General features: G+C 45.3%; 1 protein-coding gene across 5 annotated transcripts in view; it reads left to right on the forward strand.

Annotated features, from left to right (window-relative positions):
- Nucleotides 1-15,981, forward strand: part of PRKCH (protein kinase C eta) — a 119,795-nt gene that overhangs the window by 38,798 nt on the left and 65,016 nt on the right. For all 5 annotated transcript variants that reach the window (XM_030005058.2, XM_030005089.2, XM_030005066.2 and 2 more), the window contains exons 3-6: nt 10,677-10,827; nt 11,649-11,683; nt 13,194-13,282; nt 14,970-15,099. In XM_030005058.2, coding sequence (XP_029860918.1) covers nt 10,677-10,827; nt 11,649-11,683; nt 13,194-13,282; nt 14,970-15,099 — 405 coding nt within the window. The remainder of the gene's footprint in view (nt 1-10,676; nt 10,828-11,648; nt 11,684-13,193; nt 13,283-14,969; nt 15,100-15,981) is intronic.

Here is a 15,981-nt window from a genome sequence, read left to right on the forward strand (position 1 = left end):
GAAAGGGCTGACGGTAACTCGCACATGAGGGCCGTCGCACACCTTAGCTATAGAGGCACCCCGTGTCCCACGTGGTGGGCACGCAGGGGCTGAGTCCAGCAGCACCCACGGTTTTGGGCTGTGCTGTAAGGAGGAGTGCAGAGCCTGGATGCTAGGGACCACGGACCTTACAGAAGGCACAATGAAGTCTGGCTGATTTTCCCCCCAGATTGCTTTCACGCCCCACATCGTGCGAACGCAGCTGTTTGTGGGGTGCATGGCAAACTTGGGGAAGTGAACCGGCTGGAAAATGACTATGTGGAAGGGAGTGCTAGAAGGAAGGCAGGGTGCCGTATGGGGGGAGAACTGCTTAAATCTGTGTAAGGGCTGTTGTGAGCATCAAACCGCAGGCTGGCTTTCATCTCTTGTCATTTGGGCCTAAACAAACTCCCTCCCCAAGTGTTCCTTCCCCGTTGAGGGACTGGGAAAAAAGATTAAAAGAGGTGCAGGTTTTAGGTGTCTCTCTCAAGCTGATGGAGAAAGTTAACTTTCTTCCCGCTCACTCACCTCTGCTTGTTTGCTAATTGAGATGGGACAGCCCGTGGCGATGCAGAATACATACTTACTACTGCTGCTCTTACACCTGGTGGAAAGGGCCACCCATTTGCTAGAACAAAATTGGTTGGTGCCGCTGGTGGCCGTTACAGAGCTGGTGAAAGCAATGGGGTCCTTCCCTCTATGTATGAAGACGTCCTGAGCCAAGGCAAGCAACACCCTCTTCATGTGACACCCAGTGTTTTTAAAGCTCTGTTTGTATGGATTTGGGACATCTGCTTTTGAAATCTCAGAAATATATCTCAGAAGTGGAGAAATATGTATCGCAGGGTGAAAACTGTGTTGGGGAGGAGATGGGGAGGGGGGATAGATCAGGTCTAGCTGTGTAAGCTGCATGGGAAGCTGTCGAGGACAGCTGTGTTTTCTGACTGCGCCGCTCTTCCTGGCCTGCAGCCCTTGGGAAATCCCTCTGGGAAATAATAATCTGCTGGCACTAGGAGGGGTGCAGTGTGTGGCAGAGCAGTAACGGTCCGTGCCATCTGCAGAAGTGTTTTAGGACGGGCTGTGCAACGAAGCCAGGTGTGATTGCTACCCTGAGTGCTTGAGCACCGAGGATTTCCTTGCTGCATTACCAAGGTGGGGACTGTCTTGATGAGAAGAGGTGCTGCTTTTTGGCAGAGAGCTTCATGGTAGTAATAAGCTTGGAATACAAGAGGCTGAATCTATTTTTTTTGACAGATGCTTTGCTGCGGCAGTGTCTTGCTTAGCCCATGGTGTGTGGGAATCTGCGTGGGAGAGCGACATGGTAAACAACCTGCTTTTTAAGGCTGTTGCAATTAGAGAACTTATTAGCAAGCTGCCACATGGAAATCTCAGGAGTACCGAGGATCGGCTGTGTAATCAGAGCTGAGTATGTGGCCAGACCACTTGGGCTGGGTCTGTGCAACTGTTGGGTGACCAGTCGACCGGAGAATCCAGGTGTTGCAGGGTGGTGATTCAGATGTTGGTCATCCTCCCAGGTGAGCACAAGGCCAGTGCACCTCCAGGGACTGCGGAACGGCTGAGGCATCGCACGACAGCAGAGGCCCCGACAGCAGAAAAAGGGGAGTGTTTAGCTTGTCCTACTTAATTAGCTCTCCCAATTAATTTCTTCCTGACTAGATTCCATTTGTGCTTTGGGTCACAATTTGCTTTCCCAGACAGGTGCAGTGCCCCTGGTGAGGAAAGCTTGAGGTTTTGTCCTAGGGATGGCTGCTGCGTTGAGGAACGTGGTTGCCATCGGTGGAACTGCTGCAAAACTTTGCGTCCCTCTGGAGACAAGCTGCTTGATAGTGTCATTTCATCTGGCTTTCTGTTGATCCTGGTTTCTTTGTGTGTTTTGTCTCGTGTTACATACAGAATATTTTCCTGGTCCTCCTTCTTTGAGACAGATGTTAAGCCTGTGTCTCTGGAAAGTTGCACTGCCTAAACATAAAGGTCTGAATTTTAAGCAGATTTAGTGGAGTGTAAAGCCTTGTGTGGACACTCTTGTTTTAATACAAAAGTGGCCGATTTTAATTTTGAAGATGGCCACATAGCCCAAAAGAAGGATGTCCCTAGAGCATCTACTTAAAAATAGCTTTAAACTGCATCTAGTTAAAAATAGGTTTAACTTGGAGCTCATGCTTCCCTGTGTGGGTAGGGCCTCCTAATAGCATGTTGTGATACCTGCTACGGAGCCACCTACGAGCATGCGAGTTGCTGATGATTACAACACGCGTGAGCCCCAAGGCGTCAGGAGCAGGGGAGGGTGCAGGATCTCCCTGCTGTTTGCCCAGCCTGCCAATTCTGCTTTTCTCAAGGATTTTGCACAAGTGCCGGTAGCTTTCACGTATAAATGCTGTCACTCTGTTAGCGCTACTTCTGCTCTGTAGCCAGAGTAATTTGAATTCTTCTAAAACTTATGGTGCAGAGGGCTTCTGGCACATCAATTAATCATGGAAAAGATCAAAGTTGCTTTGTTAGTTTTATTTTCCTGTTTTTAATGAATAATGTATTTAAATGATTTCCTTCCCTAATAAATCACAACTCGACATTTTTCTCTTGAGTTTAATAGGTGGGAAGGACTAACAGGAGGTTTTACAATGGAAATTCACTTGCCTAAGCACAAGGAAATAATAATGATTATAATTGGCGAGGGGAGCAGGGAGAGGAATCAGTTCGTTAAGGCTTTAATGAGCAATGCAGTAAGAAGTACGAGGTACTAGTATTACTTGCACATCTTAAAGTAAGGAGGAGGATTGTCCCCATCTTATGATAGAATTGAGACTGCAAGCAGATGTGCCATTCTGCCCATAGCTGAGGAGGTGGTTATTACTGTCTGTTTCTCACTGTTTGTGTGGGTCAACTTAAATTTTTAATAATAGGGTTTTTCTGGGGTTTTTTTTTTGTTGCCTGTTCTTACCCCAGATCAATGTGACAGGAGTGGGTTATGGAGCAGTTGCAGATGGAGTCATGCCGGCGGGTCCAAGGTGGTAGGAAGGGGACTCCATCGTGAGGAGGGAGCAGTGAGGCTGGGCTGTCTTTTTGGACCTCTACTGCTGCTGGAAGACCATGTTCAACTACAGCCAGAAGGAAGCACGTATCCGTTATCTCGCTGGATACGACCTGACTAATCTATCTTGGTTTTCCAAACTACATGGGTGTCATGTGTCTCCTGCTGGGTTTGGGACAGATACGAGGTGGCCTTCCAATTATAGTGCAAGTCTGGGGCTCTGAAGGGCTCAGTTTGGTGCTCAGGTTTCTGCTGTCTCCCTCAAGTCCCTCCTCTAATTCTAAATAAAATCCTTCCCTTCTGGCATCTCCTCCTCTTTGTGCAAGCTGAGACAGTTCTCTGCCATTATCACCCCAGCCTGGTCTCTCTTGCAAACAGAAGTATCATGCTTTACCATCTCCAAACGAATGCAAAAACTTGCAGACGTGGAATGGTGAAATGGAGTGCAGGTAAAACCTTTTTTACTCTTGGCAGAGAAACAAGCACAGGGTGAAAAATGGGGCTGTCCCTTCTCTCACAGTGGTGTGGCTGTAAAGAGAAGGGAGAGGGAAGTGCAGGGAAATGGCTGTTGCCTTCAAACACATCCTCCTTGGCAGCCAGCAGCATTTCTGCAGCCTGTGGCCTGGAAAGCACAAATGGGCTGGCATGCAACGATCTCCGAGAACCTGGTCTCTTATGGCATGGGGTTGCTCATGTTCGCTGAAATCTTTTGTTATCCTCAGTATCCCATTTGCTCAGTTCATTGTTACTCACTACAGAAATGAATAGAAAGGCTTTTCCATTCCTACTTTTCAGCCTTGCGCAACATGCTGCTAGGCCTTGCTTCAGAGCTGTCAACATCCACAAGCAGACTAAAAAAAATTTTCCCAGAAATAACTTGTAAAAGCAGATGTGGAGAATAATATTTTTGAGCTGCCCTCTGCATGTCTGAAAACCTGTATGGCAATCATGATTAAAATTCTATGCAAAATAACCTGTATGGCATTCATAACTGGTCGGTAGACTGGAAGCGGCAGCAGAATACTTGTTTTAAGAGTTTCTCAAGCTGCCTTCTTCCTCCTCTCATGTTCTCACAGACCTTATGCAAACAGATAAAAAGCAACTATTCCTCCTTCAGCCCCAGCACTAGGCTCTACCCTCTGCTTTGCAGCCCTCTCCCCTCCTGCACGTGTGGACGGCTCCCAGCAGCCACGTACTGGTCACTCCAGCTCTGCAGAGCTGTCCTGCTGTCCCTAGCACTGCTACATCCAAGTGCAAGAGACTGAGTGAAGAAAACTGAACCCCACAAAAGGTCCTGGACCCCAGTTCCACACCGGTGAGGTTAGCAGTGATGGACGGAGCAGAGCTGTAGCTGGTAAGCCTGGGAAACATGAAGACATGTCCTCTCAGCTTTGCCATCTCACCTACTGATGCCACTAGAGCTTTGATGTCGTGTAATTCTAGAAATAAGCCTATGATGGGCTTTTGTAGCAATAGCTGAGCGCTGTCGTGCTCACTAATATTGTTGTGTGAACTTCACTGATCCTGGTCTTACTGCTGCTGCACTGAAACATCATCGTTCAGCCTCAGTACTCAATGCTGCTAAATCACTGGGAGCTGAGGGTGAGAGTGGAGATGAATTTATGTCCTAGACCTGGCAGGAAAACAAGGAAGATGGATCTACCCTACTTCAGCACTTGAACGAGAAACAGAGACCTTGCTTTAAGTGCAAAGTTCTGTGTGATTAGATGCAGGGATGATTACATGTTTTTGCATTTCCAAGACTGCCGATAATGCTGTTTCATACTCATGTGTAGGAAAACTCTTTATTTTTTTGGATTCAGAGCATCATTGTTGCTTCTTATTCTTTCAGACAATATTGACAGGTTGGCATCTTAAAAGATGAACTGCCCATTAATACGGGTTTTCTGTGAAGTCCTAGAAGACAGTCTAGTGCTGCCAGCACTAGCTGGCTCCTTCTCTGGTCTTCGTACAAAACTTTATCCAGTTTCAGAGGCAAAAACGGCAGCTGGATCAAACATAAGTCCCAGCCTGTGTTTGATGTGCCACATGTTTGCTTTGCAATGAGCCTCTCCTGGGATTTGAACCGATCTGGTTTTGTGCACAGACTGGCAAAAGCAGCAGAAGGCCAGAAATTTTGACAGACATGAAGTGGGAGAGAACCCTGTGTGGTTAACGCGATCTCTGCAGATGTGGCTGTTTTCCAGCTGGCCGATTCATGCATCCAAGTGACTTTTGAGGGGAGCTGAAGGAAAACCTTTGCAGTAATTAGGAAAGGCAAGGCTTTTTCACTCTGCAGCACTAATAGTAGGGAAGCAGAACAGTCAGCAATGGAAATACCACTTTGGGTCGTAGCCTTTAAATCCTTCCCTTTTCAGAGTCAGCCTGTCAGCCTCTTCTTCAATGCTATGTTATGTTTATAATGTTTTAATTAACAAGGCTTCCTGTGGTTTTGACCATCCATGGGATTATGGTGATAAAACTGGTTAAAAGATACCAAGCCTTTCCAAGGGATTTTTGTCATAACATACATGTTTTCCAGCTTGGAAAACAAACATCTTGGTTCATCTTGGTTTACCTCTGTTTATATTCAGTAGATGTGAGGAAGCCCGCTGTTGGGTAAATATTGAGCAAACACCTACACACTGATGGCTGGAGAGGGTATGTATGTGTATTCATTCCCCCCCATTTACTTGATTTGTTTTATATATTCTTTTCCTGAAACATCCACTACTACTCACCATTAGGGCATGGGCTAGACGAGTGTTTAGCCTGATCTGAAATTATTGTTCAGTGCTGCGGCGCTTGTGAGAGGCGAGGGGTCTGTCAATTTGCTATCTTGCTTTTTACAGTCTAATAAGTTCAGCTGGTTGATCTCTGCTCCATGCTCGTCTATCACTCAGTGCAACGGGATCTTGCTTGCAGTGCTCCCAGGGGAGCATTAAAAAAAAGTGTATACTGTTACTGCTACTAATAAAAAAAAGACTTAATTAAGTTTTAATCTGTTAGCATTATTGCTTTAAGGCTTTTTACATTGCTTTTTGAATATCTTTATTTCTTTCAAAGGAAAATCCTGTTGATGTGTACAGGAGTAATAACACTAGAAAATGTCATGTATCAGGATGTACCCAAACGACCTTTGTTGTGCCGGCATTATAGCAGTGGTTGATAGCACGACGGTGAGATTGATTTCCGATAGATGAGACCTGACAGGCTTTAACTACTTGAGGCAAACAGTTACACACACAACGCTTCATCCTGCAGCTCTTCTTGTCTTACTGCTGTAGTTCTGCCACCACTGTAAGGACTTAACTGAAATTAACCCCCTGGAATAAAAAATTGGGGTAAGAGAAAGGGGGGATCTCTGGCCGGGAAGGGCAGGGTCAGGTAAGCTCAGGGGACAGGTAGGGCAGTGTGATGAGGCTGCTGGGTGGGTGAGCAGTGTGCTAGTGCATGCAGATGTCCTCAGATGACTTGGTGGGTTATTTATTCTCCTCTCCCTCCGCATGCATAATTTCCACTGCCATAAACACGTGTTAGGCATGAGTGGAGAGGAGGAAAACGGAAGAGGCTTTTTAGTATTTAACTTTGTAGTTACTTTTGCACATAGCCAGGCACAGTAAATACCCCATAGTTACAGTCATCCGGATTTAACCATGGGTGTGGACAACTCCCTTCACTGAGCAATTACTTGCCTGTTTTTATAGCAGTATTTGGACATTTGAACCATTCATGGTGGTTGTTGCTTTACCAGAGATTAGAGGCTTTTAAAAGTCTGGGTCTCCTAAAGCGGTCTAGAGCTGCTTTGTTTTGTAAAATGCTCTCCGCACGCAGAAGGAAAATATATATTCTATAGGAAACTGGCCAGAACGCAGAACGTGAGCAGGGAAAACATCTATGATGACTTTACATCCTCTGACTCTAAAGGTGAGAGGCACGAGGGGCTGCTGCATTGGCCACCCTTTCCACTAGCAGACTCCAGCGCTGCGTTGATGGTTTCCCAGTGGTGCTGGGAGCCATTCAGCAGATGTGGTGGGTGGGAGCTGAGGAGCTGCCGTCTTGGTGGTTGGGGAGGCTGGTGGTTGGGAGGAAGGTGGCTTTGGTAGCGATATGTTCCACCATTTCAAAATCACTTGCGCCTTGTTGGAGGGTTGAACTCGCCTGCTCCGTGGTGTGGTGTGTGGGATGGGTGAGCGCCCAAGCCCTCTGACAGAGGGATTTATTCTGTGGGATGTGGTTGTGTATGTAGCTCTGCTAGATCACGTGGTGGATGGTCCTCTGCAGCTACGCCTGCTGGAGACAGCATCAGGAAATGGGAAGGACAGTGTCCAAAAATGCTGAGTGCATATGAAAAGTAACCCAGGCCTTGCTGAAGTCAGTCTCCTGCTTAGTAACACTTACATTTGTTAGAATGTAATGGGAGGTGAGGATCACCTGGAAGATGTACAGCATCTGGAGAAAGTTAGCAGGGTAACGCAGCCAAGTAGTGTGGGAAAATGTGAAATTTGAGGAATGTTTTAAAAACAAATTGTCCTTTAGAAAAAGACAAAAAACTTGTGGCATGTGTTTTAATGAAAAGTGGGTCTGTAAGACAGAAGTCATTGTGCTGCATGAGATGTCGGTGGCTGGAGAACAGGAGGTGGAGGCCAAGTACAGCCCAGAGGAGGAGGCTTAAGGCTGGCCATGGATGTGATCCACCAGTACAGGCAGCATGGAGACTTCCTCTGCCCCCCACGAAAAAGCAAGTGCCTGTCACTTTTCGGTCTTCCCGAACCATTTCAAAATTGCAGTCTCTCTGAAGCCAGGCAAACCACAGGGACGCACAGCAGTGTCCCATTCGGTGGCTTTGCGGGCCACCTTCAAGTGTCCCCTATTCCTGGTGCAAAGGACTGGTTTGCTCTGGGCTGCGTGTGGGCTTCTCGCTGCATGGGAGGGCACCAGGGAGGCAATTACGCCATGCTGATCCTTGAGGGGAACCGTAACAAAATGAGAAACTACATGAGCTAAATTGGGAACATATTCTCTTAAAGTCTGCTAAATGTGAGTGCATGAACTTAAAGGGCATCAGCTGCTGGGCTTCTAATGGAGCAGCTGGTATGAAGCAAGCTGGTAACTGGATTGCTGCTTTAGGTGATTTACTCACATGCTCACCACCCGCTCGCAAACTCTGCTCTCCCTTTCCATGCCTTGGAAGTTCTCCTGTATGTGCTGAATGCTAGGACAGGATACTTTGCCAGTTGAAGTGTTTGGCCCTGATCCAGGAGAACACTAAAGTGTATTCTTAAACCTAGATCAAGGAGACACTCTCTTGAATTTAAAGGTGGGCAAATTCTGTAATACTATAAGGATTTTTTTTTTTTTTTTAATTCTCACGTGAAGTTGCAGGAGGCTTGGGCTCAGAAAAGCAACTGGCTCTTGGTCTTTCTTTTGGGGAAGAAGGATGAACTAGTTGACGTCTTGAAGTTCTTCTCGGTTATGTTTCCTATGGTGAATAACGAGGCTATTGAAATTTTGCAATGATAGTTGAATGTTTGGAAGGGATATTAAACCTCCGCACATCAGCTCTCACTTCTGGAGATCAAAATGACATCTCATGTGTGGGAAAGAGGCAAATTATGTCCCAGCTGCAGGGTTCCTCCATCTGCTGTCATGTGTTTCTGGTTGCCCACTGACAGAGGCAGGATGCTGAACTAGATGGACCAATGTTCTGATTCAGTCTGGTAATTCCTGTGGTCCCCTCCGTCCTGTTGACTTCAGTGACAATTAAACACATGTTTAAGCACTTCCCTAGAAAGGCAGGCTTTTCTGTGCCAGTCTGTCTGCCCAGCTACTTGAAGCTCTGCAGTGAAGAAAGCAGGTTTCTGTTAAGTGCTTGGATCAGCCCTACCACATCCTTTTTTGTGTTTTAATGGGAAAATCCTAATTTGTAGCGTGCGCTTCCGTTTTAAAAATAAATGCAAGCTGTCTTAAAGTCAAGCTGTGTTCCATGTCGCAGTTACGCCATCGGGTAGGAGGTTTCCATTAGTGCCTGTGGAGGGGACGCGTGCACAAATGCCGGGGAGAACACAGCAGAACCCCCACCCTCCCCCTTGAGCTTTATGGCCAGCTTTGCTTCTAAACCTGTGTGGCAAGAGTACTGAGAGGAATACATCGTGTGGCTTGCGGCCCTTTGAAGTGGCTGGGTTCAGTACTGACGGGATGGCTTCCCTTATCTCCACTCCTACAAAGAGGAGTGGGAAATATGCCTGTGATGTGGGACTCTTACATTTCAAGCCTTGATCAGGTTGACAGCTTTTTCCTTTTTTTTCCCCCCAGTGGTTAATCGACAAAGATAGTTGAAAGCAGGGAAATGCTCTGCCCTCTTTTTATGGGTAAATGAAGCGGGACGGTAACAGCTGTGTTTGGGTACTGCTGCCAATCTGCCCCTCTGGGGTGATCAGATGGGTGGGAAGTTTATAGACGGCCTGTCCCTTGCTGTGTCATTACATCCATGAAGAGGGTTTGGCAATAGCTGGCGTTTGTCTTGCATCCAGTCTGTACCCAGAATGAGTAACGAGTACATATGTCGGTGCACAATCACTCTAGCAGACTCCAGTGTGTGTCCCCAAAATGCACTTGTAAGTGGGGCCTTTACTTTGCAAAGCAACTAACTTGAAAACTGCAAATTTCATTTCTTTCTTCTGAGGCGAGTGTGCCCCAGATGAGGCTTTGATCTGGGAAGCTCAGCTGAGTCTGACCTGGTCTGTGCAAGGATCCCAGAAACCAGCTGGCTGTGATTTGCAAGTCAGATGGCTGCTGCTGTATGGGAATGGCTTCCTTGATCTAGAGCTCAGCTCTTACAAGAGTGACTCGTTTTGTGTAAACTGAGCTTTGCTAGGAAATTGTTATATGGCCAAACTAAACCCAGTAAAAAAAATGAAATTAGATTTTGAGACAATTCAGGTTTGAATGCCAGCAGTTCCTGGATCACTGCTTCCCAGAACTTTAAAATATTACCTACCCTTTGGAAAATGAGCACTTTAAAGAAAGCTGAGAGTGGCACATATCCAGCAAGTAACAGCCCTTGAAAAATTAGGCTGTGCCTTTTTATCCAAGATGGGAAACAAAATTGCTGCAAATGGTGATACAGAAGTGCACCATGACAATACCGAAGGTGGATAAATACTATTCACCAAGCAAGACGCTGCTTTGGCTCAGCAAGCGGGGGCACTGGTCAGTTGGTTGCATGCAGTCATGTTTTCAGGAATTACTGCCCCAAAAGCTGTGAGTTATTACAACTCATTAGCCTTGAGCTTCTGGTCTGTTTACAGCTTGGGAATTAATGGGTTAGTGACATGTCTCAACATGGGAGAGGAGCAAGAGGAAGATGGGAAGAGGCAGTTATTTCTAGATGAAGACTGTAATTTTGAGCTAAAGGGGCCTTTGCAATTAACTTCCTTGCCTGTCCCAGATGCTATCCTCATTCTAGACCATGGTCCCCCAACTTCTAAACCAGGGATGTAATTGTAGCCTTTGAAAGCATTTTGTGCCATAGCAAAACCAGGAGTAATAACTGTGCATGCTAATGTTAATGTTTTGTTGCTTTTTTTTTTTCCTACCCCCTGCACAGGGACGCTCCAGAGGGATCGGATTTTTAAGAACCTCACTCGGAAACGCCAGCGGGCAATGCGAAGGCGAGTGCATCAGGTGAACGGGCACAAATTTATGGCTACCTACCTGCGACAGCCAACATACTGCTCGCACTGCAGGGAGTTCATCTGGTAAGAACATCTCGAACGCGGTGGTGTGGAGCTTCCCATCCCTTCGCATTTTGGGGACTGACATGCTACCCCTGATCCTGAATCAGTCACCCAGCACTTTACCAAGGGCCACCGATGTGATTCCCCTTGGCCATTAGGTTTAGCAGGACACATTTATGCTGCAAACTGGAGTGTACTGCAGAGAGGCCAGAGGTGATGTGTATCTTGGATGCTGGAAACAAACTGGGATGGTGTGGGGATGAGGCAATGTCCCTCACTTCTAAGCATAGATGTTATATCAAGGGGGGAAAAAGTAACCCAGGCACTCTGAAGAAAGGCCCCAGATACTAACTTGAGTGGAGCTTTGAGATTACGCTGAGAAAAAACAGTTGCTTGAAAGACTAGAAAAAATGCCTGTGAACAGAAAAGCCATCAGAGGTGTGAGGTGTGGGGTGATACATGTGGGGGAGTAGGCACAGCAGGGAGAAAAACTTAGATATGTCTCAAAAGAGCATGGAGTGGGAGAGATAATAACAGGGTGTGGGCTGCTGGGATCAGTCTCATAATGTGGTGTGTGTTGTAATAAAGTGAGGTATTTCAGAAAGTAGAGTGAGGGGGAATAACATGCATGTTGACAGCCTGCCCTGTAAGCTGTGGCCCTTGCAGTGCTTTGTTATGCTCCCACACCCCTGTGCTGAATTGCACCATTATTGCTGGGCAGTTTTGCCCCAGGGGTCTGGTCATTTGGGATCCTCTTGCATTTTGGTGCTGCCTTCTGTAAATGATCTGCAAGATGACTGGCTTTCTGATGTTAAATTATATTAATATTTTGTTTTGAACAGGGGTGTGTTTGGGAAGCAGGGATACCAGTGCCAAGGTAAGGTGCTCTGCTCCTGCACGGTGCGTGTGTGTAGGATGTGCTGTTTCGGGAGCGCTTTCCCATGCTGCTGGGACATCCTGCGGTTACAAGCTTCTCTGAAGTCACTGCTCCTCTTCCTCCATAGCCAGCCGAAACTGTGCATTTGAGCAGCTGTCAGGCTGATGGCTTGCATGCATGCAGAAAGCAAGCACCTACATTCATGCAAACAGCTAGGGGTCTAGTTGCTGTGTTTCATCCTGTGCAGATCCACTGAGTTGCTGAGTATGTGCAACACCCAGCTAGGCTTGAGACATGCAGGGTCCCTTCAGGACAGTATTCAGCTGGTATTGGGACACAAAGTACCCTACTGGAATGGCCACCCTCTTCCTTTCTCTCCCTATGAAGTTCAACAAAGTGAAATTAGGGATGTGACTTCAAAGGGAAGCCTTGTGGGCTGGTGCAGTACTTTTGTCTGAATGCATCTTTTGGCTGAATGGCTGTATAGATGTATGTGGTGCTTGTTTGCACTTAATTATTGTTCTGCCTTTCCCTTTCTCTGTGGTAAGATGACAGAATTACTTGCTTCACAGGTGCGTGGTCATTCAGTATAGCCTTCTAGCGTAGCCTGTTTCTTGTGCAATATCATAGGGTACTAGTGTCCTCATATGAAAGGAAGCTGCATGTAAACAAAATGGATATCCTACATAAAATTTCTGGGTGAAAGTGAATGCTATTGATAGCCCTTCATGAGTGCAAGCTTAAGTCAGCAACAAACAGAATAGCGTGGGACCCTTGCAACGTACCTGCAACTTGCAGTTTCCATTACAAAAATCTCCTTACGTAGACAGTAGCTATGGCCCTTAGTGATGTCTACAGTGCATGCTGGCTTATGGAGTGGAGGAATCCAAGTTCATTCCAGCCAAGCCAGCTTCAGACCTGGAGAGAGCCCAGCTCTGCTTTAGGGCTGATTAGCCCTCTTGATGGAGGCTAGCTGATTAGCCTAGACACAGTACCATTCTGCTGCAGTTATCCAGCTTCCCAGACGCAAGCATTGCACTGAGCCTCAATGACAAACTAAGCTGGGCAGGACTCACTTGGATATCCAGCGTAAGAAGCACTATGCCACTGAGATGTAGGGATGGCTTTGGGTATCTCAGACCTGTGTTCTCTAATGTTGTTTGTGTATGTCGTGTGAAATACTCTCCACTGGATAATTATTTCAACAGCTTTTTTTTTTTTAGTTCGTTTGAGAAGACACACTGTTGTTTCTTTGTGCATCACCCATATTTTATATAGGCAACTGTTTTCTAGGTTGTATGAATGACCTGGTGCAGAATTTCTCTTGCAATGGGTTGGAGATGCATCTCCAGATCTGTTATGAGATTTTGGAAATTCCAAGTCACCAATTGTTTTTCACATCTTTACTGGGTCCTGATGAGACAGCTGGGCCTTAAAGAACCCAGCTGGTGGGTTGATGTGTTCTGAGTCTTTCAAGAGCTCTTTTCAGTATGCCTCTTTTATTTCCTAGTATGCACCTGCGTTGTACACAAGCGCTGCCATCATCTAATTGTTACAGCTTGCACGTGCCAAAACAATACTAACAAGACCGATCTCAAGGTAAAGTCACGTTGGTTATTTTGGGTCATCGTAATTTGTGAAACTTCAGGGTTGTCTGGGTTGCTGGGCGTTGTCCTGTAACAGAATTTACTGTGTTATCTTTATTCATGGATTTAAAAGTGAGAAACAGTGATAGGGACGTGTATAAAGGCCATGCAATATCATCTGGTTGTTCTTCTGTTAATGCCAGTAACTGGTGGGACTAGCACATAGGTTAGGAAGACAGGGTGCCTTCATTGGAAGAGACATCAAGAAACAGCAAATCCACTGTTTTCCTTGGTAATTTTCTTGCATGATTAACTGTCTTGTCATCAAAATTTTGTGCCTGGTTCTTAATGTGGATTTCTTTGGCTTTAAAATCCAACCACTGGTCTTTGTTATGCCTCTTTTTTCTTTTCTGGTAACTTAAAGTGCCCATTTAGTCATTGCTCCACACCTTTACTCGATGAAATTATTTATGTTGTAATAAAGAACCCTTGCATAACTTGTATTTCTGAAGGTTTTCCTTCTTGCTAGTTTGGGCTGTATTTGATGGGAGTAGCATCCCCACCTGAAACTGCCCTGCGCCTTGCATGTCTTATTTCTATAACTGGAAATTGTTTAATAACTGTGCAAGGAAAATGAAATTGAAATATTTTTAATTGGGTTGTAGCTCTGTATGGTGTGCCATGCAGAAACCTTCTTTCCAGTGCAGATAAGAAATTGCCTTTGCTCATTATTTTCTTGCCTCCGAACTGCTGAGCTAGACTTCTTAAAATGACCCCTTGCCAAACCAGATGAAAATAAGTTAAAATGCTTAAGGCTAAAGTGCAAGTTACGTGGTGAATCTCCTCACCCCTCTTTTAGGATTGTTAAGGGTTTATAACACCGCTAAGTTACTTTAAAAGAAGACAAAGGTGAGGAGGCACCGCTCACTTCAAACTAATTGTTTCAGTCACACCTCTGACTTTTCTTTGTGAAGTGGTGGATTCCCCTCTCAGTCTTCTAAGATCTTCGTGTTGAGACACAAGATGGAAAGTAATGAAGAGGTTCAATGGGGATGGGTTTCTTCAGCCGATATAAGGTTTTCTAAGGTGTCTTTGAGATCTGAATGATTCACAGTTGGAAAAGAAAAAGGTAGAAAAGGGGATGAGAGCAAGCGATAAAGCAAAATCTGGGCCTGAAATGAAAGACTGTTAATAACAAGCAGGGTGAGAATAGGAATGAGAATTTTAGGAGGAGCTCGGAAAACTATGCTGTATTAAATTTAATAAAATCAACAGTTTGACCTAAAGTTATATGTTTGCACGTAGTATGAAAGTTAATAATTTGAAAACTGCTTAGTTACAAAATGCTGTAGCTAACATAATTTATATGTGGCACTTCAGTGCGATAGGTTTGTGATGAGGTAGTCCACACTTCTAATTCTAACTTTAAGAATTTATAGTTGGCTAGGCAGCCCTTTTTAAAATCTGCTTTGTCAGGTAGTCCAGCCTGCCCAGCAAGGAAACCAGAGCAGGCTCGCAGCAGATGAGGTTGGTCACTCTGTGTTCACTTGCAGTAAGCCTCAGTGAGGTGATGGATTGCGGTATTTTCTGAGTTGGAATGATTTTCAAAGTTTTGCACCTAAAGGCTTGTGTGTAAATGAATGTCAGCTTATATATATGTACTTGAATTTTAAATCTGTGCCTTTCTTTTGGTGCTTCAGGTGACTGAACAGAGGTTTGGAATCAACATTCCTCATAAGTTCAGCGTCCACAACTACAAAGTCCCGACTTTCTGTGACCATTGCGGTTCCTTGCTTTGGGGAATCATGCGACAGGGCCTACAGTGTAAAAGTGAGCAGCTTCTTACTGTAGCCTTTTCACAAAATACATATATCTTTAGACTCTTGATGCACTGTGTGGGCTTGATTTGTGCAACCTTCAAGAGAAAGCCGAGCAATGAATATTCATCTTTGCAAGAGTTAAAACCCCACTGATTTACTTTTTAATCTGTGGCTTCCAGAAGGACTCTACTTTGCACTCTAAGCACAGCTTTGTTTAACTTGCATTATTGAAAATATTCTTGGGTATCACTGCTCCCTGCATTCATTTTTCCCTTTACCTGAAGGTTTTTCCTCAGCTAAGGAGATAAGGCAACAAACAAGGCATCTGAGGGGAAAAAAAGGTCATTGCTTTAGGTTGACTAGCCTGTCTGTCATGCTGATAATTGATGACAAAGCATGTCCTGGTGCTATGTTTTTGTTTCAGTGATCCAGACTGTAAAATCTAACAGTCTCCATTTGCCTTCATCTCCCACAAGAGGGTGTGTGTGTGTCCATGAATGAGAGCAAGAAAGATTTGAGTTTCCCACTGAACAATATGTCTTTAAAATTAGATACCTGCAAATGCAGGGGAAGTTTGTTGCAAATTCTGTGGCATTATAAATCCTAATTTGACCTGCAGGCATAGCTGCAATGGTATTTATATGCCTGACAAACATGTGCTTATGAATAGCTTCAGGCAATGTGGCATCCTACTTGTAGAGTTTGGGGTATATTCCTGATTTTCAGGAGTTTATTCTCTTATGAGAGTCCTAATCTTGTTTCTGCTGAGATCAGTGGCAAAAATCCCTTTACTTTAAAGACACAGTAGATCCAGATGGGTATATTTCCTGAAGCAGAATTGCTAAATTATTTCTCAGCAGTAAATCCCTCCGAGTTATTTTAATTGTTCCTT

Source organism: Aquila chrysaetos, chromosome 2 (assembly GCF_900496995.4).
Source record: "Aquila chrysaetos chrysaetos chromosome 2, bAquChr1.4, whole genome shotgun sequence".
In the NCBI taxonomy this organism is placed as follows: domain Eukaryota; kingdom Metazoa; phylum Chordata; class Aves; order Accipitriformes; family Accipitridae; genus Aquila; species Aquila chrysaetos.